Source organism: Coturnix japonica, chromosome 3 (genome assembly GCF_054131305.1).
Source record: "Coturnix japonica strain WE chromosome 3, WE-NBRP24, whole genome shotgun sequence".
Classification (NCBI taxonomy): Eukaryota; Metazoa; Chordata; class Aves; order Galliformes; family Phasianidae; genus Coturnix; species Coturnix japonica.
Window position 1 is genome coordinate 83,759,211 of NC_140665.1, and position 25,297 is coordinate 83,784,507.

At 42.9% G+C, this 25,297-nt stretch overlaps 2 protein-coding genes across 8 annotated transcripts; both read left to right on the plus strand.

Annotated features, from left to right (window-relative positions):
- The first annotated feature begins 6,547 nt into the window (after positions 1 to 6,547).
- LOC107312125 (glutathione S-transferase-like) lies at positions 6,548 to 15,582 on the plus strand. 7 transcript variants are annotated; one of them, XM_015859259.3, is made up of 7 exons: positions 6,548 to 6,597; positions 8,826 to 8,947; positions 9,628 to 9,679; positions 12,085 to 12,217; positions 12,564 to 12,705; positions 13,711 to 13,842; positions 15,296 to 15,582. In XM_015859259.3, exons 2-7 carry the CDS (start codon positions 8,861 to 8,863, stop codon positions 15,419 to 15,421), a joined length of 672 nt encoding a protein of 223 aa, XP_015714745.2. In that variant the 5' UTR covers positions 6,548 to 6,597; positions 8,826 to 8,860; the 3' UTR covers positions 15,422 to 15,582. The 7 variants fall into 7 exon arrangements, with proteins under 7 accessions (XP_015714745.2, XP_085399994.1, XP_085399997.1 ...); XM_085543868.1 differs by having other exon boundaries at positions 8,842 to 8,947; XM_085543869.1 differs by lacking the exon at positions 6,548 to 6,597 and adding an exon at positions 7,334 to 7,380 and having other exon boundaries at positions 8,842 to 8,947.
- A 3,474-nt stretch (positions 15,583 to 19,056) lies between these two features.
- Positions 19,057 to 25,154, plus strand: LOC146761542 (glutathione S-transferase). The gene is made up of 7 exons (XM_085543877.1): positions 19,057 to 19,092; positions 19,771 to 19,897; positions 20,994 to 21,045; positions 22,212 to 22,344; positions 22,915 to 23,056; positions 23,962 to 24,093; positions 24,824 to 25,154. The coding sequence occupies exons 2-7, from the start codon at positions 19,811 to 19,813 to the stop codon at positions 24,941 to 24,943; spliced, it is 666 nt and encodes a 221-aa protein (XP_085400003.1). The 5' UTR covers positions 19,057 to 19,092; positions 19,771 to 19,810; the 3' UTR covers positions 24,944 to 25,154.
- Positions 25,155 to 25,297: the final 143 nt, after the last annotated feature.

The window sequence follows — 25,297 nt, forward strand, 5'->3', positions numbered from 1 at the left end:
TCTGAGATTCAAGAGGGGCTTTCCTGATCATGTATATTTTGGGGCTAGAAGGTTCTAGATTTAGGAGGAGTAAGCTGCTGTTCCATTATCTCATTTTCGTACATTGTTTAGCATGTAAATAGCCACTTGTGAGCCTGAAAGTCATTTAGAGGATATAATTTCCCTTTCTTTATTGTTGACACCAGCACATGATGGTGTTTGGTAGACTTGTGGTTCAGTTGTTTCTTTTCATTCATTCTTTGCATATTTGTGACCAACTGTTTCTACTTCTGTCCTTGTTGCAGTTCAAGTTCCCCTCTTTTAGACCGTGTACCTATTGTTTCTACTCTTATTTTTCCCTTTCCCCTCTCAGCAGACTACAACCCTATGTTGCAATGCAGCTCAAAGCTGTCTTTGTGGAGAAGGCTGAGGACAGCTGGCTGGCTATGGTTGCTGCCAAGTGGGAAGCCTGAGAGTAGAGTTCAGTAGTTACCATAGGAGCTGCCTCCTGTGCAGGGGGGGAGCTGCTTCTCAACCAGGATCTCTTAAATAGACAGTCCAACATTTCAACTCTACAAAAGCTACAGGCCTTGAATTAAATAGGCATTACAGTTCTTCTGCCCTAGATGGAGCTCTGCTCCTTCAGCAAGTGCCCATGTGGAGACTGATGAGATGAAAATGGTGAAGACTTGGGGAGAAAATGGTGCGGCCCCAAGCCATCCCCAGTAACGCAGCAGGAAGAGCACAGCCTCTGTGTTAAGGAGCTGAAGGACAGAACCTGGTGCAGTAAATCTAAGCACCACATGCCTGGTGTTGAACGATGGCTACTTCTGCAGTCATGGAAGGAAGTGTGTGTCTCCAGGTGGCGATTTATCTGAGCTGTAAGGCAGGGTTAATCTCTTATCGTGTGACTGGAAGGGTGTCTGCATGTCTCACAGCAGTGAAGAGCAGAATTCAGTCGTGTACAAACTCATGTGCAGGAGCATCTTCTACATTCTGACCGTGTTGCTGTAAAACTTCCTTTATTTGTGTCTGCTTAAAGTTTGTGTAGCTGTAGCTTGTGTCTGTTTCCTCTTCTCCTTTCACCTTGCTTCCCTGAGGAGAGTTTGTTCCCATCCTCTCATTAGATAGTTGACGACAGCAATTAGACCCTTGGTACTCTGCAGTGTAATGTTTTATGAGGGAACTGAAAAAAAAACAGCAATGTTTGCAGAAGATTAAAGTAAATAAAGTTGACAGTAAGGAGGGGAGAAAGGTGAGATTGGTGATCTAAGTCAGCGTGCACACTCAGAATGAATAAGCAAAGTTGCAGCTTCCAGTTCTTTCCTATTGCCTGCCCTGCTACTTTCCTTTCAGAAGGGTTTCTCCTATACACAGGTGAAAATGGATGTAAAGGAAGCGCTGCCCTCTTTCTGGCAGCAGACAGAAGGAGCTCACCTGTCCTTCAGCCTGAGTCTCCCAAGCTCAGTTCCCAACCAGCCCACTCAGATAAACACCAGTTTAAGCACAGGCCACCCCTCCACTCGCTTTGTCAAAGAAGAAATTATGTTACTGAAGGCTTGCCTTGCTCTGCAGTTTTGCACTTGGGGAGCTTTAGCCTTGGGTTGAAAGAGCTGTGTGTGCTGGATTCCCTCGTAAGCCTCCTTTGGGTAATCATTTCAGAAAACACAGGCATAACTCTCACGCTTCGTAGAATATCTCATTGTTGATGTTCTCACGTTGTGCACCCGCACAACAACAGCAACAATTGTAACAGGAGCGTGTGTATCTTAACCTTAACTAAACAAGTGCGCTCTTTATTTTCCTGGTGCTGTGGTACCTCCTTGCTAATCCTAACAGGTGCTCACGTGAAGCAGGGCAGGCTGGAGGCAGGAGAACATACACCCACAGATCCAGGAGTTGGTTTTGCACTAAAAGGGGAAAACTCACATGTTACACACTGTCCTGGTCCTTCCCAAAGCAGGAGAGATACCTTTCCCAATTAGGCTACTGAAGACCCATGTATAGGTTTAGGCTTCAAATGTGATTTGTCTTTGCTGATCATTCCTATGCAGAAGCCTAGGAATCTGTGCTTTCAGCTACAGCAGTAGAGTAGACAGTGCTTATTTCATTGCCAAAGGTGTCCATGAGAAGCACTTTATAGATAGGAGGCTTGTAGAAGGAAATGTCTGGGTATTAATTATTATTACATTTATATAAACCTATGGTGAAGGTTTAACCAGCCGGGGGATTCATAAATCTTTCCCATTATTGTTATACAATTATACTGCTCTGGACTATGTACTTGGCTTTCATGACCAAACTCTGTCTGGAGGTAATAAAACAATTATGCCAACACAGATTTCTGCATTTGGTTCGTACCAACCTTGGCAGAAGCAGTGAGTTGTAACTTCACCATCACTTTTCTAGTATGGATGTACTGCCAGTGTTTTATTTACCACAAGTTCATTACTTGTATATAAAGAGTGTATAAGTGTCAGCATAGTTTTCAAGCACACCAAAGCCTTACTGTTCCTGTTCTGGGAAGTGCAGTATATCTTCTCTCGTGTAAGAGAAGTTAAAATGCTTGGAAGGTTCTTGCAGCCTTCCAGAGTAGTCAAGAGGGGAGCAGGAAATACAGCCAACAAAGTAAAGCACAAAGACTATAAAATGAAAAAGCAGAGCTGAGGAAAGAAACCACCCTCTGTGAGAAAAGTAAATGCAGAGGTCGAAGTTTATTCATAAATATTATTAAAATACATATATGTCATCATTTTGAAGATAGTACAAAACAGTTAATAAAGAGAATGTTAAAAGTCGTGTCGTTACTCTCATCTCATTGAATCTCTTCATGCTGACAGATCTGTGTAAGGGAGTCTAAAGGAAGGAGATAATATTTCCTTCTAAAGGGAAGGGAATATTCTTCTAGAGGCTGTTATCTATGTTAATGATACTGAATCCTACGAGAATGACAATGAACTCTGAAGAAAACAGACTTCAGTAAAAACAAAGTGGTTTTATAGGAATAGAAGTGGACTTGCGTGCCCTGAAATTTATTTCTCCTTATATAAGAAGTGTAAGTGGATCTGGTTTTATAAAGACAACGACCAGAACAAACAGAATGTCTCACAGGATTAAAGCTGGTTTGAAGTATTTTCCAGTGGCTGATTTCAATGACAATTTCTTACACTGAGAAAAAAAATAACCTGAATAAATGCTGTTGTTCAGCTTTATAATTGGTCAACATCAGATAAATGTGGAAGTCTGCTTTACTTCCCTCCATCTCCTTTTGAAAACATAAATATTATCTAATCATTTAACTATTATTAACTATTATTATTAACTAATCATTTGTTCTATTTGCTACAGTGCACATCAGCTTTAGATGTAACGATGTGCATTAACTGAGAGTCCTAGAAAGTAAATCCTAGAAAGTTTTTCAGCACATGCCAGAAACCCTATGAAAGAAATGTACACAAGTTACTATTGACCTTACTTGAGTACGGTATCTCACAGCAGGGATTAGAATTATTTTCCAGTTGTCTTTACAGCCTTGATCTGGCACATCTCACACCATGTGGGATATCAGCCCACCCTTTGACCAGACTGTGCAGATTTGGGGCTAAATATCTATTTAGACTCTGCTCCTTTTTTGACATGCGTGTAACTGGTATTTATGTTTGACCCCAACATTGCCCTGATTCAGCATGTGTCAACTACTCTGCTTGCCTGCTGGCTTTAGCCCACCCTTCATTTGTCCTCATTGTCCTCATTCTTAAGTGCACTGCTAAGCATCACTCCAGGCTCTGTCTAAAGCCCCTCAAAGGGTTCTGCATTATCTGGCACTGTTTGTGCTGCTGATGGTGCTCTGGCCCTGCAGCCATTGGCACAGTGAAGATGGTGTCTGTACAGTCACTCCCACTCTGCACACAGGGTGGCCGTCTCCAAGGCAGTGATTGGCGACCATCCTTGGCCCACACTTGCCCACCCGCAGTGCCTGGCACCCTGTGGGACAGCTGGTTGGCCAAGGTCACAGCTGTGCTAGGAAACTTTTACTACAAGGAGAGGCAGCACAGCGAGTGTAAATCAGGATTTAGAGTGCTTTACTCAGAGTTTTCTGTGCTGGTGGTCTGGATAAGTGCCAACCGGCCTGCAGAAATGTGCAGGTGGCGACGCCAGCTTGGCTGGCATGGTACTTATGGAGATTATGGCTGCAGCAAGTTGAACATGAGTCAACAGTGTGCCCAGTCAGGGAATGGAGGGGCAGCGCTGAGCTCTGCTCTATGACAGCAACAGGGCCTGAGGGAATGGCATGGAGCTGTGACAGGGGAGGAGCAGCTGGGGGTTGGAGACAGGGTCTGCACCAGATGGTGGTGGGCATGGAATGGGCTGCACAGGGCAGTGGTCATGGCCCTGAGCTGACAGAGTTCAGGGAGTTTGTGTACAGTAGGGTTTGAATCTAAGGTGTTCCTATGGTGGAGCAAGGAGTTGGACTTGACGACCCTTATGGGTTCCTTCCAACTAAGGATCATAGAATTCTAAGAGTCTTTGTACTTGGGTATTCAGTAAGGCTTTCAGGACAAGAGTGTCACTGCTGGAGGTCAGCACGTCTTGGGTTGTGTGACACACAACTTGGTTAACTATTTATGTGGACATACGCAGACCTTACCCCTGAAAAGATGCTGCCAGAAGTTGGAAGCAGCCATGGTGCCCCAAGACAGCAGCTGGGTGGTTTGTGAGTATCACATTTAGAGAAGTCTTTGAGTTCTCTAAGGTGCATCATCATGAAATGTGTTCACAGACTGCACTGGAAACTTAACGTGCTGGGTGGGACGTGCTTGTGCCCAACCCAAGATCCTTTAAGTGGTACCTGGGATCTATGCCAGCTGCCTGGATGCTCACAGGCGTGGCCTACCAGATTTTTTATAACATAGATTTGTTTTCTGTTCTACTCTGTAGGATTATACAACAAGTCGAGTTAGAGATGAAAGCAATCTCATCGGCATCAGACACAGATGTCAGTGGAGCTTATAGAGGTTATGTTGTTTTCACAATTGCTGAGCTGAAAGCAAAACAAAAATTTCACAAAATCATAAAATGGCCTCAAACATCATCTAAATATAACAGGGGGTAAACCCTTCCCAGCAGACAGGGCTGTGTGGAAGGGGAACAACTGTTGAATCTGGATGTGATATTGTTTAGTAAGTCCAAAAAGCACCAGAATATTTTGCTTGACTGCTTATCACCATGCCTCAAAGCAGAGATATCAGAGACCTCAAAGCAGGAATGGCTTAATCTTCACTCAGTGCTGCCATTACGGACAGGTATGGGCAAACACTTCCAGCCTGTACATGTGGATTTTCTGGAGGTTACTAATTGGATTTGACATGGAAACAATATGGAAATGTTCATTAATGATCTGCTTTATTTTCCAGATGATGAATCTGAGAGGGTTAGAAACAGGCAAAGAAGGAAGAAGCAGCCTATCATTGTATTTTGCTGACACCATCAACACTGGAAGAACATAAATTACTAATTTCCAAGAGGACTCAGGTGAAAATGCATCTTTAGAGGAGACTGTCAGCAGCTGCTGGGCAGATAAACTGTAACTGAACCAGAAATGTGAGGAAAAAAAACAAAGCAGCATTTTGAAAGTTATTCAAAGCAGTCAGATAAAGACTTTGGTCCTGAAACTGCCCATCTTGCGATGCTATGTTGGTACAGCCGTGACTGTACCGTGACTCAGTGTGTGCTCTATGGGCAGACCTTCAGATTAGCTGTGCTAACATCTGATGCAGAGAGTAAATGATGCTACATCATATATGAGTCTACGCTAGAGGTGAGCAAATGGTCCACGCTGCCCAAATCCTACTTCATATCTGTTAAGCTATGTTTGTGTCTGTCCTCACTCCCTGCCGTTTTGATCAATTTACCTGACATGTAGATAGCAAAACTGAGGTAGCTAGAAGTCACAGAAACAGAGTAGGAAAATCACATTTCATCTCTGTATACACTGTGTGTAAGTCTCCATGTACACTCAATTGCAAAAGCAGTGCTGTGTCCTTAACATGTGGGCTAAGTTGTTGCATAAACTGCTCATCTCTTTTTTATACCAAGTTATCACTAAGTAAACTGTCACCAGCAAGATGCATTTAGAAGTAGTTGGGAATTGTTATCCCCTACTTTGGGTATTATTTTTATGCTGAAAATAAGAACCTCAGTTACTGTTAAGAAAGTCCTAGAAGATTTACTGGTTAGCTTTTAAAAAGTTGCTATTATCTTAAATAAGATATAGAAGAACCCATAATGTTCTCAGTGTTTTAAAGTGTCTTTCTCTTATGTGTGTAAAACACCCCAGTAGCTCCAAAAGAGGAGCTTGAATAGATAGCTAAGACAGAAACTATGCAACTACCCCATAGTATGGTCAAAGTCAGCAAGCTGTAAAAGATCTTCTGCCTTAAGTGGCACCTTCAGATACATATGCCTTTAAGTTCTGTAACGTCAGATTAACGATTAACGGCAATAGGAGAATTTCTCTCTTATTGGGTATGGCTGGGAACTCCCCAGACGTAGGAGGAGCTCCCAAATTAAAGCAGAGGTGAGACTGCACCCGCAAGCAGTGGAGACAGAGTTCAGAAGGTAAGTATGGACTTGTAAACTCTCTTTTCTTTAAGTGTTTGGGCTAACACATAGAGCAAGAAAGATCTTTTTAATCAGGAAACTAATCCTGCAGTGTGATTCACATCTGAGTAAAGCAGATTTCTTAAGTGCTGAGGGAGAGAATAGGACAGAAATACAGAGTTAAGACAAAAGCAGTAAATGAATATGTATGTAGATACATCCTCTCGCTTTTGTACTTGAAGCAATGGTGATCTATGGGTTTCCACCAAAGTAGTGATGCTGAGAGTTTGACTGCACCTGCAGCTTCCTACCAAGCACCAGGCTGTCTTTTCAGGAGCACAAAGGTCTCCAGCAAGTTTGGAATGGTGTCTGCCCATCTCCAGTGGCAACAGGCACATGGGCATGTGTCCAAGACTCAGCTTCTGATCCAGGCACCATAGCACAGGTGCTGATATATGAGCTGTGTATGGCAGAGCCCTTTGTAATCAGTGGTGATGTTTGGTGGATCTAAGACTGAGAAGGCTACAAACAAACAAACAAAAACCCCAAACAAGTATTTCTTTCTGTGTCAGAGGTTTAGGATTATTAAAATCTACTTATGGCCGATGGAGTTATTAGGTATTTTAGAAAGCTGTAGGCAAGTTTTTACTGTTTACTTGTGATTACTCTTCACATAATTCAATGCTATACAGAATTTCTCACTCATGTAAAGCAATAAAATGTCACCTAATGCTTTTCACTCCCTATGTTTTCCAGTGCGGTTGTAGAACCCTTGGCTGTATAGTTAACATCCTATTTACTGTAAGTTTTGGTGCATTACAAGCAGGGTCAATGTGTGTTGGAATGATACGATGCAATGCTTCCGATAAGCGTGGTAATGAAGAGGCACCAGTTAGCTGTGGACAGACAGATAAACTGCGCAGTCATGTCATAAAAGCTGTTCACTCAGCATCTGCAGAAACAAATGCAAACTCTGACTTACAGGCAGGACCTTAATTAGCAACAGTTGTTTGCATTCTAAAACTGCCTGTGCCACCCCCTAATGGTGCGAAGATGTGTGCTATGATGGGAGCTGCAGAGATCATGGTGTGCTGGTGTGCAGGGCCCTGGGCACAGGTGTGCACTCCCTGGTGCCTTGGGGTACATTATGGGGGCACCCACAGCCAGGTTGTAGGTATGATTTGGGAGGTGACCATAAGCACCAAGGAGACAGGCTGAGGCCATCCAAGATGACTGATCTAGCTGCTGATTTAGTGGTTGGCAACTCTGCCCCTGGCAGGGGGTTTGGAACTAGATGATCCCTGAGGTCTCTTCCAACCCAGGCCATTCTATGATTCTATGCGTGCCAAGGCAGCTCAATCTGCCTCTTGGAACAGAAGGAAGATCAGTGATTCATGTAATTAAAGAAAGAAGTGGATGACAGATGAAGCTGTGTGATGCACTCTGACATCTGGAGAAAGAAAAGAAAAGAAAAGAAAAGAAAAGAAAAGAAAAGAAAAGAAAAGAAAAGAAAAGAAAAGAAAAGAAAAGAAAAGAAAAGAAAAGAAAAGAAAAGAAAAGAAAAGAAAAGAAAAGAAAAGAAAAGAAAAGAAAAGAAAAGAAAAGAAAAGAAAAGAAAAGAAAAGAAAAGAAAAGAAAAGAGCTAGGAACATTTCAGCCTAGCAGTAAAACACCTTTTCCTTTCCCTCTTTTCAGTGGGGATCAAGGCAATGAAGGGCACTGAGTAACTGCCCCGAGGGCATGGTAGGATTTCCAGTGGCTTTGAATTAATGCAGCAAGGCTCCCCCTCCAGCGATTGCTTGTTTAAGCATGTGTGACCATGAACACCCTTTCCCAGTAGCACTGGAAAAGCTTTACCACTCAGCACATCTTTCCTTTCCTTTGTATAAGACAAAAGGTAATGGCCTTAAGCTGAGCCAGGGGAGGTTCAGATTGGAAATTAGGAAACATTTCTTCTCAGAAGGAGTGGTGAGGCACTGCAGGCTGCCCAGGGAGGTGCTGGAGTCACAGTCCCTGGAGGTGCTCAGGAACCATTTGGATGCATCACTGAGGGGTGGGTTGACTGGTAGAATATCCAAACTTAATGATTCTATGATTCTATAGGCTGTGTTGTCACTAATCCATCTCTCATATTTTAAGTCAAATAATGTACACTCGCAGCAGATGTAGTGAGAATAAAAGGCTTTTCTATTTCTTCCCCCTGAATAATGGTACTTAAACCTGCTTTATGAGATCTTTGTTTTCAGCTTTATATTTTTCAAGGCACCAGAAGCTCAGAAGCATGTCGGGGAAGCCCAGGCTCACCTATCTCAATGGGAGAGGGCGAATGGAGTCCATCCGTTGGCTGCTGGCTGCAGCTGGAGTGGAGGTTGGTTGACAATCAGCTCTTTAAACAGACACTGTGTGAAACAATTCAATATGCACACAGGGAATAAGAGACTGTAAAAGGGTGAAAAGTTTGGTTTTGAAATAGATTTAGGTTTGGACCTACTCTGTTCAGCGGCTGGTATTTGGGATACAAACTCAATGAAGCTTTGGGTTTCACAGAGTTAGCATCAGTCTTCTGAAGTAATTCTAGTGGGTCTAAACAGGGATTTTTTTAAAAGGCCTTTAATAAATCTAAGTTTTCTAGCTGTGCAAAATCACTTTTGCTCAGTCTTATTTAGATTGCAGTTGCAAAGTGTATATAAAAAAAAAAAGGATGTTGTTGACTTACATGCTCTTGGGGTGGTGTTAGAAAGAGCTGATTTACTTGTGCTTCCCTTGGCATTGGCTGCAGCCTGCTCTTCCCTGTAGATGCCTGTGTCTTCTGCTTGCACTCCAATAATTTCTAAATCAGTGCAGCCAGGCAGAAATGGCCAGGCCCTTCTGCTGCAATCCAGCCATGGGGATGGGTGGAGAGTCCTCAGGGGATTCACAGTCAAACATCACATCTGAAGCCCCAGCTCGTCGTGTTTTGCTTGGCTGGATTGTTCTGCTCGAGGTCATGTGCAGTCAATTGGAGAAAGATGCCAGAAACATAAAGAGCTCTTCTCTCTTCTTTTCTAGTTTGAAGAAATTTTTCTGCAAACAAGAGAGCAGTTTTTGAAGTTAGACCAAGGTAAGACTATGATGCTTGAGGCTTTGGCCATCAGAAAGTTGCTTGTATTAATCTACATTTGTGATTTAAAAGCAATTTATTTAAACCAATGCAAACTTCCAGGTATAAATCTAGAATGCTGAACACTGGTTTTGTGTAACCTGTTTGTTGCAGTACCGAATAACTCCTATGAGATAAAAGGCAGAATGGCATAATTTCGCATTCAGTAATGAAGCCTATCTGTTGCCAGAGAGGAGAATTAAGTGGCAGTGAAAAGGACAGGGAAGTCGTCAAAGGAAAAATCAAGGCTCTTCATGTATATATGTATACTGAGCTTAAGGGATTGAGAGCACAAAGAAAAAGGCTGGCTTCGATACGATAAGGCAAAGAAAGTTGAATATTAGTCATTTGGTGGAGTGCTGCCAGGAGATCAGAGCAGGACTGAACTTAAATAACCACCACTCCCTCTACCTCCATCTTTTTCTCTCTCCTTGCCAATGTGCCTTGTGCCAGGGAGCCCTGAGTTCAGACTCCAGAGCACTGTTACCACCAGCCAGGTGTGGCTCTGGCCTGTGCCAGCTGATGGTCTTCTAGGAATCCTCCAGCGCTTTCTGGCATTCGGCCCAGGCCAGGAGCCATTCCCAGTGGGCACCTTCTAGCCAGACAGCTGCTTTGGAGACTGAGAGACTCCAGCACATCACCCTGACCAGCCTGTACACACTGGCTTGAGACCAGCTGGCTTGGCTTGATCTGTGTAGCCACAGGTTGATGTCAAGAAGTTGCTGTTCTGTCACAAACAGGCCAAGATTATCGCTCTGTAATGTATGCCCACAGACCATCACCAGACACAAAATACAGACAGCAAAATGAGTGGCAAACTGCTTTAAACCCTGCATGTATGTTATGTGCAGCGGCTACATGAAGTGGTTCCATTGCAAAACCAGAAGCAGCAGCCTACTGATGGTCACAAGGGAAATATTCTTCTCTGTAGAGAAGAAACAAACCAGGCATTCATAGTCCTCACATTTGCTACACTGTACTTCTTGTCAAGGAGCAGAAGGTCAGATTCATTATCTACTTAGTGCAACTTCTTGCTGAGAAGTATGCTTGGATAGCTGCTATTTTTCCAGTCCTACGTTATTTCTGTCTGATATGGGTCTTTTTAGAGGTGATATTCTTTTCCTAATCTGCAGAGGTGTGTTTTGGTAAGAGATGATGACACAGGGTCATTCTGTTAGTGTTTATGAGAAATAAACGGGCTATTTCTTGCCACAAAGAGAGCTGCTTTTTGAATTTAAGCTGTAAATTAGTGATGCAGTGAAGAGTTTTTATTAATTCTTGGTTGGTAGAGTATTTTAGCAGCATCTCTGCAAAGAAGAGGTAAAGGTGTTGTGAATTCTTGTACTTGGAAGAAATGCACTATTAATAACCACCAAGCAATTAAAATAATGCTTAACTTTGAGCAATACAGAGTGGCAGCTGTCTACTTGGATTTAGAGCTGCAGTGTGATCTTAACAGGTCAAGATTGTTCTTTGGGTGCCCCTAAACATGTAAATGGAGCAGGGAGTATCTCCAAAGCTGGCAAATGAGTTCAGCAGAAAACTGTGCTAGAAAAGACTGGCTTTGCTGTTCTGAACACAAGGTCTCTGCACAGCCTCGCTAAAGGATCAGCCAGACTGCTTCCAGCAGCGGGAGAAAACAGGGCTGTCAGCACAGGGGCAGGAGGGGATGGTGGTGGCACAGCTGGATGGTTTTGAGTTGTTGTGAAATGACACTGGGGACAGGCAGGCATGTAATGGAAATCTACAGGGATGCTCAAAGTCCTGTTTCTGGAGCAACTATGCAAAACTTAGTGGAGCAGCGAGCTGCTGTCACACTCCCCATCCCTGGCTTCAGTGCCTCACAATGAATCTGGCACTGCTTCTCCCAGTGCCCTGACCTTTCCCTTTGTCCCACTAGCTCAGTCTTACTGTGGCACTACCTCTTTTTTTTAATTTCCAACCCTATTTATGTGCCTGCCAGGGGACTGAGCTGCATTCAGAATAATTGGACTTTTTGTTCTGAAGTTCAGATTTAACACAGCTCTTCATTCTCCACGGGTCCCTGGGGCTGGAACTGCTGGGTCAGCCTTCTCCTGCCAGCAGGGCCAGGGGCCAGGAGTGCGAGGGAGCGGTGCCAGTTCCCATCAGGCAAAGCAGCTCTGGCAAAGCTGCAAAGCATGGGGCCCAGCTGCACTGCTCTGACCGAGCTGCAAACCCGAGCCTACCAGACAGTATTTGATCTTTCCCACAATGTTAATTAACCACGTGGAGTTTCAGAGTTAGGGCAAGGCGTCTGTGATCTACACTGCAAAAGAAATGCACTCTCCTGTAAAGCTGGAAGTCCAAGAGGAATTAACAAGCTCTCCTTCGTCTTTCTGTTCTAGATGGATCCCTGCTGTTCCATCAACTGCCGCTGGTTGAGATCGATGGGATGAAGTTGGTGCAGTGCAGAGCCATCCTCAGCTACATCGCAGGGAAATACAATCTCTATGGGAAAGACCTGAAGGAGAGAGCCCTGTACCGTAACACTTCCTCTTGCTTAATGAGCAATCTGTTATTTGATAGCCGTATTACATAGAACAAATGCAACCCTGTAAATCCAATACAAAGGTGTGAGAAAGGCTAACGAAACAAAGCAGACTGTGGCTTTTGTTTGGGTTTTAGCCATTGCTTATGAAATGCTATTGAACAGAAAACAGGCTTTTAGTCCATTCAAAATTTACCTAGCTTTATTTTGTACTTAGTTTTGGCTATGAAAATTGGCACCGTGATTGTGCTACACAGTTCCTGTAAGTTGCTTTAGTTAATTGCAATACAAATGAAATAAATCCCGTGCTCTTATCTACTGCTTCCCCCCAAATAGGATCGACATGTATGTGGAAGGAATATCAGATCTGATGCAACTGATTTTGATGTTTCCTTTCTCTCCACCTGACGCAAAGGAGAAAAATCTTGCCACGATTGCAGAGAAGGCAAAAGAGAGGTACTTCCCCGTCTTTGAAAAGGTACGTGACAGAGAGGATGTGCCTGGGAAACTTGCATTTACAGTTATCAGAAACTTTCCCAAAACTAAGAACATCATTGCGGTACAGTTGGATCCAGATCCTCAGTCCACTTGGCTCTCACAGAGAAGGGGAAATGAAACAGCAAATCTTCTGTTTGTTAGCTTATGTTGTCAGGGCTGGAACAGCCACCAAGCAAACAAAGTGAAATATTTTCAGTTTACACAGCATATCTCTTTTTACTGATGTAAAAGCAAGCACATATGTTATTGTTGTTTTTTTTTTTACTATGAGAGAAAATTCCACTCTTCTATTTGTCCAGAGCACATCCTCTCTGCTGCCCTTCAGTCAAAGAATGCAGAAAACCCTTGCAAATAAATCAGATAGACAAAAACACTGAGGTATTGGGACTGCTGTAGTAAAACAACAGCCTCAGATTTCTGCACGCCTCATTTGCAGAAACAACAAACCAAACCCACAAGACCTGGCAACACTGTTCACCTTTGTAACGTTCATTTAGTTTTGATGGAAAACAATGATAAAGGCTGAACATCCTAGAAGTTCCTATTACCATAACAACTTGCTTCCGGAGGCAGGGATTCTCTTTGGTTTGCTATTGTGATTTTGCATAGTAAGTTTGCTTCCTGCATGTTGAACAGAACCATAGATTAAATCTCTAAATGGCATTTTCATGAATTCTCTTCAAGTCCTCTGTTGTCTCTATTTATAACCTTATGACTGTTAATATCTTATTGAATTGTGTGGCTTTGTCTGTTTTCCCAGTACCGATCATCACTCATCATTACCAAGTGACCAGAGTTTGTAATATGTGTACTAGAAGTTCTGATTTTTTCCAACAACAGTAAAGTGATTTGGGTTCACAGTTCTCTAGCTAAAAAGTGAAACTTCACTTACAATCACTTGCAGTCACTGATTAGCTCTACAACTGTGCCATAAGGCTCAGCTGCCATGTATCATCTGCAACCTGTGCTCTCTTGTACTCTACAGATTTTGAAACAGCACGGCCAAGATTTTCTTGTGGGAAACCGATTCAGCTGGGCAGATGTTCAGCTCACAGAATGCATTTTAGCAGTGGAGGAGAAAGTACCTTCTGTGCTTTCTGGGTTTCCTCAGCTGCAGGTAATGATGCTATCGAACAAACTCATGTTCAGGAACCACGCAGTACAAAGACCCGCCATCTCAGTAGAAATCAGTGTCATTCTAAGGAAACCACTGATCTAAGCTGCCCTGTTTCCATTTTCCTGTCTCCTGCTTGTAAATACTATCTACTACTAATAACAAACTAATTCTGTGACATAGATAGACATGTTAGAATATGATAGAATGTGCCATTTTCTGTCCTGGCTGGTATTATAAATTTGGGATTCCAATAACTTTACTACAGCATGGCCAGAAATTCAAGACCTGATGAAAGAAAACACACTGTTTTCTTTCAGTAATCAACTTGATATCATCAAGGATGAATTTCCTGCTCTTGTACTATGTACAAAATCTGCAACCAAGTGAAAGTAAGGCAATCAGAGATCAGACAATTCCAGATCTACAGCATGCTATAGAGCCCAATGCATGATCGAACCTGCAGGAGTCAGAGTTGTGATACAGAGGATCTAAATCCTCTGAGACTAAAAGAAGCAAATACTGTTCAGTAGTTCAACCTTGTGCCTGTAATCTTGGTAAATGGAGTAGTGCAAGCAATGTTAATTTAGAATGATGATTCTATGCTTAAAGTCATTACTTTGTGCTTAAAAACAGTTAACCTGAAGGATGCACTCAAAGACTTTGACTTTGATCCCATTAACAAAACAAGCAGTCCAGCATCAGACTATCCTAACTGGAATTTCTACTTGGTACTCAAGGAAAAGGGGCAGGGAGGAGATGTGATACTCTCCCTACCCCTCAAATCCCAACCCCAGCAGTTTAAGACTGAATTCAGCATGACAGAATGAGCTGCTTTAGTGACAAAGCTGGCAGAATTTTGTGCCAGACTGCAACCTGTGCGCCATTTTTCAGCCTCAGGAAATTCTGGCCTCTAGCTCCCATCTTTTGGGAAAATACCTTGTCCACCAGGTATGGACACAGTTCTTCTGACATGACTTGAATCATAAGGATGCCTTCATGGCCAGAAGAGAGAATACTTCTTATATCGGTGTTTATTTACTTCACAGTTTTTACTTTTTACTCCTTCCTGCACCACCCCACCGCCTTCCCCCCACTTATCATTCCAGTGCTTGTAAGGAAGAAGAAATGTTCATACACGTGCCAGCAAGAAATGGCTGTTGTTCTGTGAACTCCTCTCCCTTACTCCCATTGTCAGAGGAGGTTCTTATATACATAATATTGCTGAGCTAACTGTGGGGTCTCCTTATACTCAAAACACTGCTTTTGCTGGTAAGAATAAGATTTGGCAGCAGCTGTGTCCTTCTCATATTAGGCCGGAGGAACCTACATAGACCTGCTCAGCACCTGAATGAATTCATTCTACCAGCAGGGGGAAGAAGCTGTCCAGTGTCCTGTGCATGGAACGTTGCTGCTCACATCATCGGGATTTATCTCTCTTGCTTTTATTTTTCAGGCTTTTAAGACTAAAATGAGCAACATGCCTACAATTAAGAAGTTCCTGCAGCCTGGCAGCCCAAGGAAACCCCCTCCAGATGAAAATTATGTAGCAACTGTGATGAAAGTTTTTAAGCTAGGCTGAGCGCAATGTTAACTTCACCAAGTCTCAAAGTGCTGGGAAGAAAGACTTCAAAACCCAAACCCTTAAAGGAAGTAGGAAACTCAGTAAAGTTTTAATGTACTTAAAAGCAATGGTAGAAATCAATAGAAGAGTGAAATAAAGCATTCTGTTTACTCTGGCAACATGACAGTGGATTTGCCTTTGTTGGTGTCTAACACTTTGTAACACATGCAAACAAGGCAGAATGGAAGCAAACAACTTTTTGTCAGAGTAGGAAACTTACTCCTTTGTAAGGAGAGTGATGAAGCGCTAGTATGACAAAATGATCCAAGGGGTGGAACACCTACACTACCAGGACAGGCTGAGAGAGATGGAGCTGTTCAGCCTGGAGAAAGGAAGGCTCCAGGGACACCTGAGAGCACTGGAACAGGTTACCCAGAGAGGTGGTGGACGTTCCATCCTTGGAAATATACAGGGTGGGGCTGGATGGGGCTCTGAGCAGTCTGATCTAGCTGTAGATGTCCCTCTTCATTGCAGGAGAGTTGGATCACACGATCCTAAAACATCCCTTCCAACACAAAATATTCTATGTCTGTATGATTATCTGAAAATAGGCTTCAAAATAACCACTACAGAAGAGAACAAAGAGAGAAAAAAAAGAAAGAAAGAGGGAAAAAAAATTGCATGATATACCTGGTAAAGAGAAAAGGGAAGAATGAACCTTCTTTGCAGATTGCTTGCTCTACAGCATATTCACTGTGGTCTCCCAGACCACTTCCAAAAAGTCCAGCTGTGACCTATCAATCACCAATATTTTCCCACTAAATCATGTCCCATAATACAGCATCTAAATGTTTCTCGAACACCTCCAGGGATGGTGACTCCACCACCTCCCTGAGCAGCCTGATCCAGTACCTGACTACTTTTTCAGGGAAGAAATCTTTCCTAATGTCCAATTTGAGTTTCCCCCTGTGCAACTTAAAATCATTCCCTATAGTCCTATCACTAATTACGCAGAAAAGGCTGATCCCCACCTTGCCACAACCTCCCTTTGGCTAGTTGTAGAGATCTATAAGGTCTCCTCTGAGCTTTCTCCAGACAGAACAATCCCAGTTCCCTCAGCCACTTCTCATTACATTTGTGCTCCGGACCCCTCACAACATCTCTGTCCTTCTCTGGACACAAGCCAGGGCATCCATATCTTACTTGTGCTGAGGGACCCAAAACCAAACACAGCACTCAAGGTGCAGCCTTACCAGTGTTGAGCACAAGTGGATGATTACCTCTCTGCACCTGACAGCAGCACTATTTCTGATACAAGCCAGGATGCCATTGGCTTTTTTGGCCACCTGGGTACACTGCTGGCTCATGTTCAGATGGCTGTTGACTAATACCCCTAGATCATTCTCCTCCTTGTGGCTTTCCAGACACTCTTCCCAAGCTTGTAGTGCTGCCTGGGGTTGCTGTGGCCAAAGTGCAGAACCCAGCACATGGTCTTGTTGGACTTCATTTCACTGGCATCAGCCCAGAGATCCAGCCTATACAGATCAAACATGCTCTGCTTTTTGTCAAAGGCAAGTAACCTTTTATTGCTGCATCTACACACTGCAAACTCTGAAACTTGCCTTTTTGCTGTACTTCTGCAAAACTTCCATCTGAAGCCAAGTCTGTGCTGAAGTACACCTGTAACACATACAGTGAGTGCTAGCAATTTCTTTATCCATGTGCATCTTTACATTCCAGGCATAAATAGGACTAAAGTAGTGTGTTAACAAACTTGCATGTGTAATTCCCATGTGTGTAAGGTGGATCGCTCCTGTAAAATATTCTTACAGCTGTAAAATTGTAAAAATAAAAAACACGGCATGTCTGTGTCACTGTTATCGAGACTAAACAAGCTGAACAAGACTGCTAATTTTATGAAAATAAATGTGCTGGAAATACTCTAGCACATCCTATTTCCAGTTCAACTGTGTAGAGATACGCAGTGTTAATGACAACTGCGTTTCCCGAAGACTGGAGCTAAATGGGATGGGACATGCATTGGTTTAAAACACTCTTGGCACAGAGAGCACCAACAGTTTAACAAGCCATAGTGATGGTCCAGGCTCCATCCATCCCAACTGCTGAGGGAAAAACTAACAGTCGTGTGGCTGACATCTCTCCCTCCAAGGTAGTGAGTACAAAACAGTCAGAATGGGAACAAACAAGGGAATGTGAAGAAATCTCAAAGCAGATGTGCTTCAGAGCAGCGAATTGTGATGTGAATGTGCAGAGAGATCTCCAAAAGCAACAGTGCACAGGTAACACCCTGGAGCAACATTACTGATAACTGCAAGGCTATCTTGTGTAAACATATCCCTGTGTTTAAAAGATCACTTGGTTACATACCTACCCAGCCGGATTTTGTGGGTGGAAGTCAGGAGAAATGTGTCATGGGATAGAATGTGTGAGTTGGGCTTTTTGGCATGCAGTGGCTGTTCAGAAAAACCAAGAAATATCCAGTTGCTTTGAATAATATAGAACACCAGATGAGGCCTAGCTTCTCCTCATCACAGCCTCCCTTCAGGAAGTTGTAGAGTGCTATGAGGTCTCCCCTGAGCCTCCTCTTCTCCAGGCATAACAATCCCAGCTCCCAGCTGCTCCTCATAAGACTTGTGCTCCAGATCCCTCACAAGTTTCGTTGCCCTCCTCTGGACACGTTCTGTAAGTCTTGATGAATGTCAAGGGTTGTAATTTTTTACTCAGGGAGGAATTCAGTTACACAACTTTGCTTCAAACGAGCTTTGAGTTCAAACACCATTTTTGTCACAGCAGTGGCTGGAGGCTGGTAGATGCCCAGGGCCATGCACCTTGATGTGGACACTAGTGTTGATGGCTGAGCAGCAAATCTACGCTATCCCTCATTATCTACGAGGAGCACCTGAAGGAGAGCCCAGCAACATAAGAACTCATTTATTTGACTACGTTTCACACTTCCTCTGTGTAATACCAGAAGAATATCCCAGCTCACATTTAGACCTGGGGTGATTCAGCAGATTTTCACAGAGTGCACTGAACTTGCCTACATGTGATGCCTACATTACCAACCAGGCAGATTAGAAAGGAGAATGGGGCAAGGGTGTTCATGCAGTACAGTCCCTTAGGAATCAATACAGTTATCAAAAGACAACAGTACAACAGTTAGTAGTTTGCCCTCCTGATACCAACCACCCTCCTTTCACCATGTCCTGCTATCATTAGCAGCAATCATTTCCCAGGGTCAGATCCTGGGTAATATCTATGACAGAAAGTACAAACCAGTTCTATGTCCAAGAATGAGATTCAGCAGAAGAAATGTCCTGAAGGAACATCCCCTGGCTCCACGGGGAGGGATCAACACTGAAGAAGAATTCATGCTAAAATAGTTGATAAAAAGTGCATGAAAAGGTATAAAACTAGGCACAGAGGCACAGCTGTCCTAAATGGTGCTGATCTCTCACAAGTGTTACATACGTGCATGGTCGGCATTAGTCAAGAATTAATTTCCTGTAGTTAATAAGTGATTAAAAGTAGATGTTTTAATTGATTAAGTAATAGTGTTACCCAACAACAGAGAAGAGTCTGCAATTTGCTGTGTAGGAGGAGCTAAAAGCTCCATAATCTCAGGGCAAAACGGCTGAGAGCTCAGAGCCAGTTCCAGTCTGTGCAAGGTAAGTGTTTTGGCTTTTGGGTTTGCAAAGGGAATTAGTGTTCTTGATGTCAGTGGATGGATTTTGTGAACTAAAAACCTGCAGGAACATTCTTTGCTAACGTGGTTTTTGTGCATCAGATGAGTAATCAACTGCTTTGCACGCATGTGGATTGAAGAAAAATCAGTTTAGATCTCAGAAGTGTGAAGTGGTTCCTATTTTGGAGACAGTGGCAAGCTACTTACAAGGGGGATTTGTTTTGTTGTAGCCATTTGCTTTTTGCTGCTGTTCATTCTTCAGCTTGTTTATTGTCTTGTTTTTCATAACTGTGATATGAATATAAATTGAGCACTGCCTACCAAAAGAAACTACAGCAATTACAAAGTTTGTATTGTGCATGGAGCAGTGTGTATCACACAACCAGCTTTTCGGGCAGAGCTGAATATTTTGAGCTGGAAGTAGTCTTTGCTTTGCACATTCTCTGACATGGGCCAAATTCTTACAGTATGCAGTTCTGCTTAACTAAACTGTGTGTTGAAAATTCATTGCAGCCTTTCAGTCTATTCTCTCTCATGTCCTCTGTTTGATGACAGCCCTGCACCATCAGTCACTGGTTTAAAAGAAAACCACTTTGAGCTGTGCTTGAGAACAAGCTAGAGATTCATGAACTGCATTCTGATCCTTCTTTATTTGTGACAGTTCTTTCTTCTAGGTAGCAGGAAATCAGACACGTGGAAACATGTCTGGGAAGCCAGTTCTGCACTATACCAACTCAAGAGGTCGAATGGAATCAATACGGTGGCTGCTAGCGGCTGCTGGAGTTGAGGTTTGTCTATGGTTGTTCTTCTGATAGCATGTGACAAGTACTCATTTATAGTATTCCATATAAAAAAATGTACTTCCATTAGAAAACAAAGGATCATCACTTCCTTACCCTCTGCAGGAAGAACAGCTTCCTTTTTCACTTCCAAGCATCATGTGATGACCACAATGTTAGCATTATAAATGTATCTTCCTTGTGACTGCTGAAAGAAGTCATTTAAAACCAGAACTTGGCTTATCATCCTCTACTCAGAGAAGTCAAGCACTTTATCTTCTGAATGCCCATACTTAAATTTCAGTGTACAAAACAGCATATATGTTATGCCTATTACAACTAAGTTTATCCCTGCACATACTGTGTACTATAAAACATTCACTTATTGTTTTAACTTTGATTGTTCCTAGATAATAGATCAGGGTGTGTGAGTTTCAGGCTTTTGTTTGCTGTTGTGATGGGCAACGTGCCAGAAAGCTGCAAGGAGCACATAGGCTTCATTCCTCCTTTTGTCAGCTTGTGGAATAGGAGCTCTAACATGAATCCACCTTTCCTGCATGAATATATGGATTCTCCTGCCTGCAACATTAATTGCCAGTGCTCAGAACAGAAGCACAGAATCATAGAATTATAGGATGGATTGTGTTGTAAGGGACCTTGAAGATCCCTCTGTTACAGGCACGGACACCTCCCTCTAGACCAGGCTGCTCAAATCCCATCCAGCCCCAGGGAGGGGCATCCATAACCTCTCTGGGTGACCCATTCCAATGTATGACCACCCTCACAGTAAATAATTTCTTCCTGATCTGTAATATAAGTCTCCCCTTTTCCAACATCACATTTGCTGTTTCTCCTGAAGAGAAACTTTTGTGCCTTCTCTCCAATTCAAGTTTAGCCAAATTGTGATGGGCACAAAAATACAAGTTTGCATGGGAGAAGGATGAGGAGACAATATGGCAAAGGCAAACTCATTGTTCAAAACCTGATTTGGTGTTCCTGAAACAAAAGTCCCATCAGCATTGCATTTTGGGGCCTTGTTGTCTCATGACAAGCAGGAGGTAAAACATGCAGTCAGAATACAATTTTCCTTCTGTATTCCCTGCAGTTTGAAGAAAAATTTATAGAAAAAAAGGAAGATCTCCAGAAGTTAAAGTCGGGTAAGTTTCCTTCCCTTCTTAATAATCAGATAATAATGATCATTAGAACTGTGTGTTCTAGAACACGAGAGAAATCATATGTCTCTTGAAAAGAAAACCTAGACTGGCTGGTACTAATGGAATCACAGACGCACACTGCAGTAACCATCAACTCAGGGTCCAACAGACCCATCCTCTGCTCAAGCAGGGACACACAGAGTAGGTCCCCAGGACCACATCCAAATGGCTTTTGAAGATCTTCAAGGATGAGAGTCCACAGCCTCTGGGCAGCCTCTGACATCACTCCATCACCCACACAGTAAACAGTGTTTCCTGGTGTTCAGATGGGAACCTACTGTACCCATTGGCACTTGCCCTATGTCAATGTATTTATCTACAGTCAGATCGTCTTGAGGCACAAGCACAAGTTAAAATATTTTAATAGCAAAAGGTTTCTGTTTGTGTGCATGCCTGCCTTACTTTGGCTACAGAGGTGGACAGAGCTGATGGATTAGCTTTGCCAAGAAATGTGATTCCATGCAGCAAATACTGCTTCTTCCAACAGTTCCCAGAGGTATTTTGACTTCTTCCTTCCTAGTGTAAGACTTCCACAGACAAGCCAGAGATTTACATGAATACTATACACCAATTATAGCTACAGAGCTATTATACACCAATTGGTATTTGGCTTAAGTAGGAATTACATGAATTGCCCTACAGTATTCTCTGCTTCAAGCATGGTTTTGTAGAAAGTCAATGTAGAAATCATAAGGATAAATACTAACATGTATATTAATGACAAGCATTAACAGAAGTCTGGGTTTCCAAAATCATTACTAAGGCATAACAGAATTTGGTTCATGATGGGTCAGATCCTTTAGTGCTTAGAATCTGTATTAACCTCCACAAAAATCAACTGAATTAGAGCCACACATTCCTGGGCTTGTGCTTTTCAGCATATGATTGCTGAAAGATCTGCATTTGGGTACTTCTTCAGATTTGAGGAAACATCAAGAAACTTATAATGAATTATTAGTACATCGCTAATAAATGGTCTTTTGGCAAAACATTCCACACCATATTATGAGAGTGAGGAATCGAAATTAAGAACGGTGGTTATTTTCCCATATCCCCATAGATGATCTTCATTCACAGGCTGAGCATCTCCTTGTCCTCTTCTTCCCCAGATGGATTCCTGCTGTTCCAGCAAGTGCCCATGGTGGAGATTGATGGGATGAAGATGGTGCAGACCAGAGCCATCCTCAACTACATAGCAGGGAAATACAATCTCTATGGGAAGGACCTGAAGGAGAGAGCCCTGTACTGTACCAGTACTACCTTTGTTTGTTAGCTCATAGCTGGTGCTACTCTTCCATGTAACAATAGATGTCGTAACACAGAATATCTTAGCTCACATTCAGAGTCACAGTAGTTCAGAGAGTTTTTTTACAGCATGTGTTCAGTGTGACTGTGAGCAATGTCTACAATAGTAATAATGAGCTAGATAAGGCAGGCAGGTTGGTGTAGGAGAACTTATAAAGATCAGAGTTCAACATGGTTATCAGAAAGAAAAAAGCAAAAGCACCATGGAACCATGGTTTAACCTGAAGTATGTTAAAATGCTTCATTTTAATAAGCACAATTCAAGATATCTATTAGGAACTGTATAGACCCACTGTTTGATTAAACACAGCTGATGAGAATTTTACTATGGGCTTGGATACACATGTGCCAATTCTGTATTCAAGTCTGACAAACTTAATACAGAGAAATATCACCCCTGGTAAAAAATGAAGGGGTATTGTCTTTTACTGATGGGATGAGGCTAGTTCCTGTTCCACTATTTGGACCTCCAGTATTGACTTGACCAACTGCATCTGTTCCTTTCAGAATTGACATGTATGTGGAAGGACTGGCAGATCTGTATGAGTTAGTCATGATGAACATTATCCAACCAGCAGATAAAAAGGAGGAACATCTTGCTAATGCTTTGGACAAGGCTGCAAACAGATATTTCCCAGTCTTTGAGAAGGTACGTAGCAAAGAATTAGTAGCTTAATCAATATTGTTTTCCTGAAATTCCATTCCTGGGCTACACAAACATATTCTATTCAGGAAAACAGAAAGGACAAATTAGCACGTAAATGTAAATGCTGTGGTTGTGGTGGGAGAGAGATGAGGCTGGAGACAGAAGACACTGCAAGTCTTAGAGACAGGCAGAGCTGCAACAACCCAGGACGCACTGAGTTCCACAGAGCTCCATGTTTCAATCTATATGTTGTTTCAGACAATAGCCCTGGCTTTTACACAAAGCCTCTTCCTGAAGTACAGGACCCTCTGACCAAACGTGCGTTAGAAGAATTGCAGCATACATACAGGAAAAGGACTGCAAGTCCTTCTGTCATTAAATAAGAAAAAGAAAAAGGGAAGTTGGCTGAGCTGGAAGCAGGGTGTCAAGAAACTGAGGCAGGGGCTACATGCAGAGAGCCCCCAGTGCAATATTCCCAAACTGAAGCAGAAAGAGATGAGAAATAAGGGAGCTGCCCATCATTTGAAAGAGTCCAGGATACTCCTACTATGACCTGGGCTGAATTCCAGTCTTTTGTAAATTCTGTACAGTGATGGTTGTGTTTCGTGATGTGTAGACCAACACTGCGTGGGGAAGAGTGCTGTAATTACAAGGGCTGCAGAAGTGAAGGCAAGAGGGCTGGAGCTCAGCTGTCAGGGGAAAAAAAAAAAATAGATGCAGAAGGGAAAGGACTGATGTATAATGGCTGTGATGGCAGAATGGTCAGATTACCTGATAGTACTACAGGTGTTCTCATTGCATTTCTTTGTTTGGCAACAAATCCTTGCAGTCGATGACCTTATTTTTAAGACATCATGTTATGTGATGCAATATCACACTTGCTTCTCTTCCCCCTTCCATGCTTTTAGGTTTTGAAAGACCACGGACAAGACTTTCTTGTTGGCAACAAGCTGAGCAGAGCAGATGTGAGTTTACTGGAAACCATTTTAGTGGTGGAAGAGTGCAAGCCTGATGCACTTGCGAAGTTTCCTGTCTTGCAGGTAATTGTACAGACATTTTTAACAGATATAAACCAAATCAGAACCCCTGATTTAAACTGGTTGAGAAAATATGGGGGTGGGAGGGTAGGAAAATAAAATAAAAGTCAAATACCCTAAGTGGTTCTGTCCAGCCTGAAATACTGGTGGTTATGGTGGCCTTCTGTCATCACAGCCACCAGTATATTGAAAGGTATAGCAGGTTAAAGCATAGATTCTTGCTATCCCATAATATCTTGAGTTGGAAGGGATCTTTGGATCACTGATTCCAGCTCCTGGCTCCACAGAGGACCCCCAGAATTCAAACTCGGTGTCTGAGCGTGGTCCAAATGCTCCTTGAACTCCATCCTCTTGGGGCAGTACCCACTGTCCTAGTCAGCCTGTTCCACGCCCACACTGACCCTTCACCTTCTTGGTAGCCCCGCTTTGAACACTCCCTAATAGTTTATCATCCTTGTAATACTGTGGCGCCCAAACCTGCACACATTGCTGGAGGTGAGGCCACACAGCACTCTTTAGGGAGTCAAGTGCTCCTCTTAACTTAGGATCATCTGCAAACCTTGTTCGGATGCATTTGAGTTGTACATCTAGATCACATACAAGCACACTAAAGGACTGGACCTGGAGTGGTGCTACTGGGGACATGCCACCAGGTTCATGTATCCTAATGAACCTCTATTCTGATAGTTGCTATCGTTCTTTAGCACAGTGCTGTTTCCCTTTTGTTTTGTAGAGTTTTAAAGCAAGAATAAGCAATATCCCCAACATCAAGAAATTCCTGCAGCCTGGCAGCCAGAGGAAACCACGTCTACAGGAAAAAGATTTACCGAAACTGATGGCAATTTTCTACTGAACACCACCCAAAACCTACTGAAACTCCATTTAATTGTCTCTGTGTTTGCTGATAAGCAGAATTAATTAAATCAGTGAGAAGTTTTGTGATGTCTCTTTCGCCAACCTACAGCAAATACTTCCTAAGCAAGTCACTCATTTAGGCGGTACACATGATGAAACTGTCTTAAATAGGAGTTTTCCCTCAAATAAAGTCCCTGTTTAACTACTGACGTTAAAGTTCATGCTCGGTGACATCTTGCTGCTCCTCACACACCGGAGGGCTCACTCGTTCTCCCTTACAGGTGCTCCCCAGAGCTAACTGGGCGCACGAGGGGCGAAAGCCCTAAAGACAGCGGTGCATTCCGAAGGCACA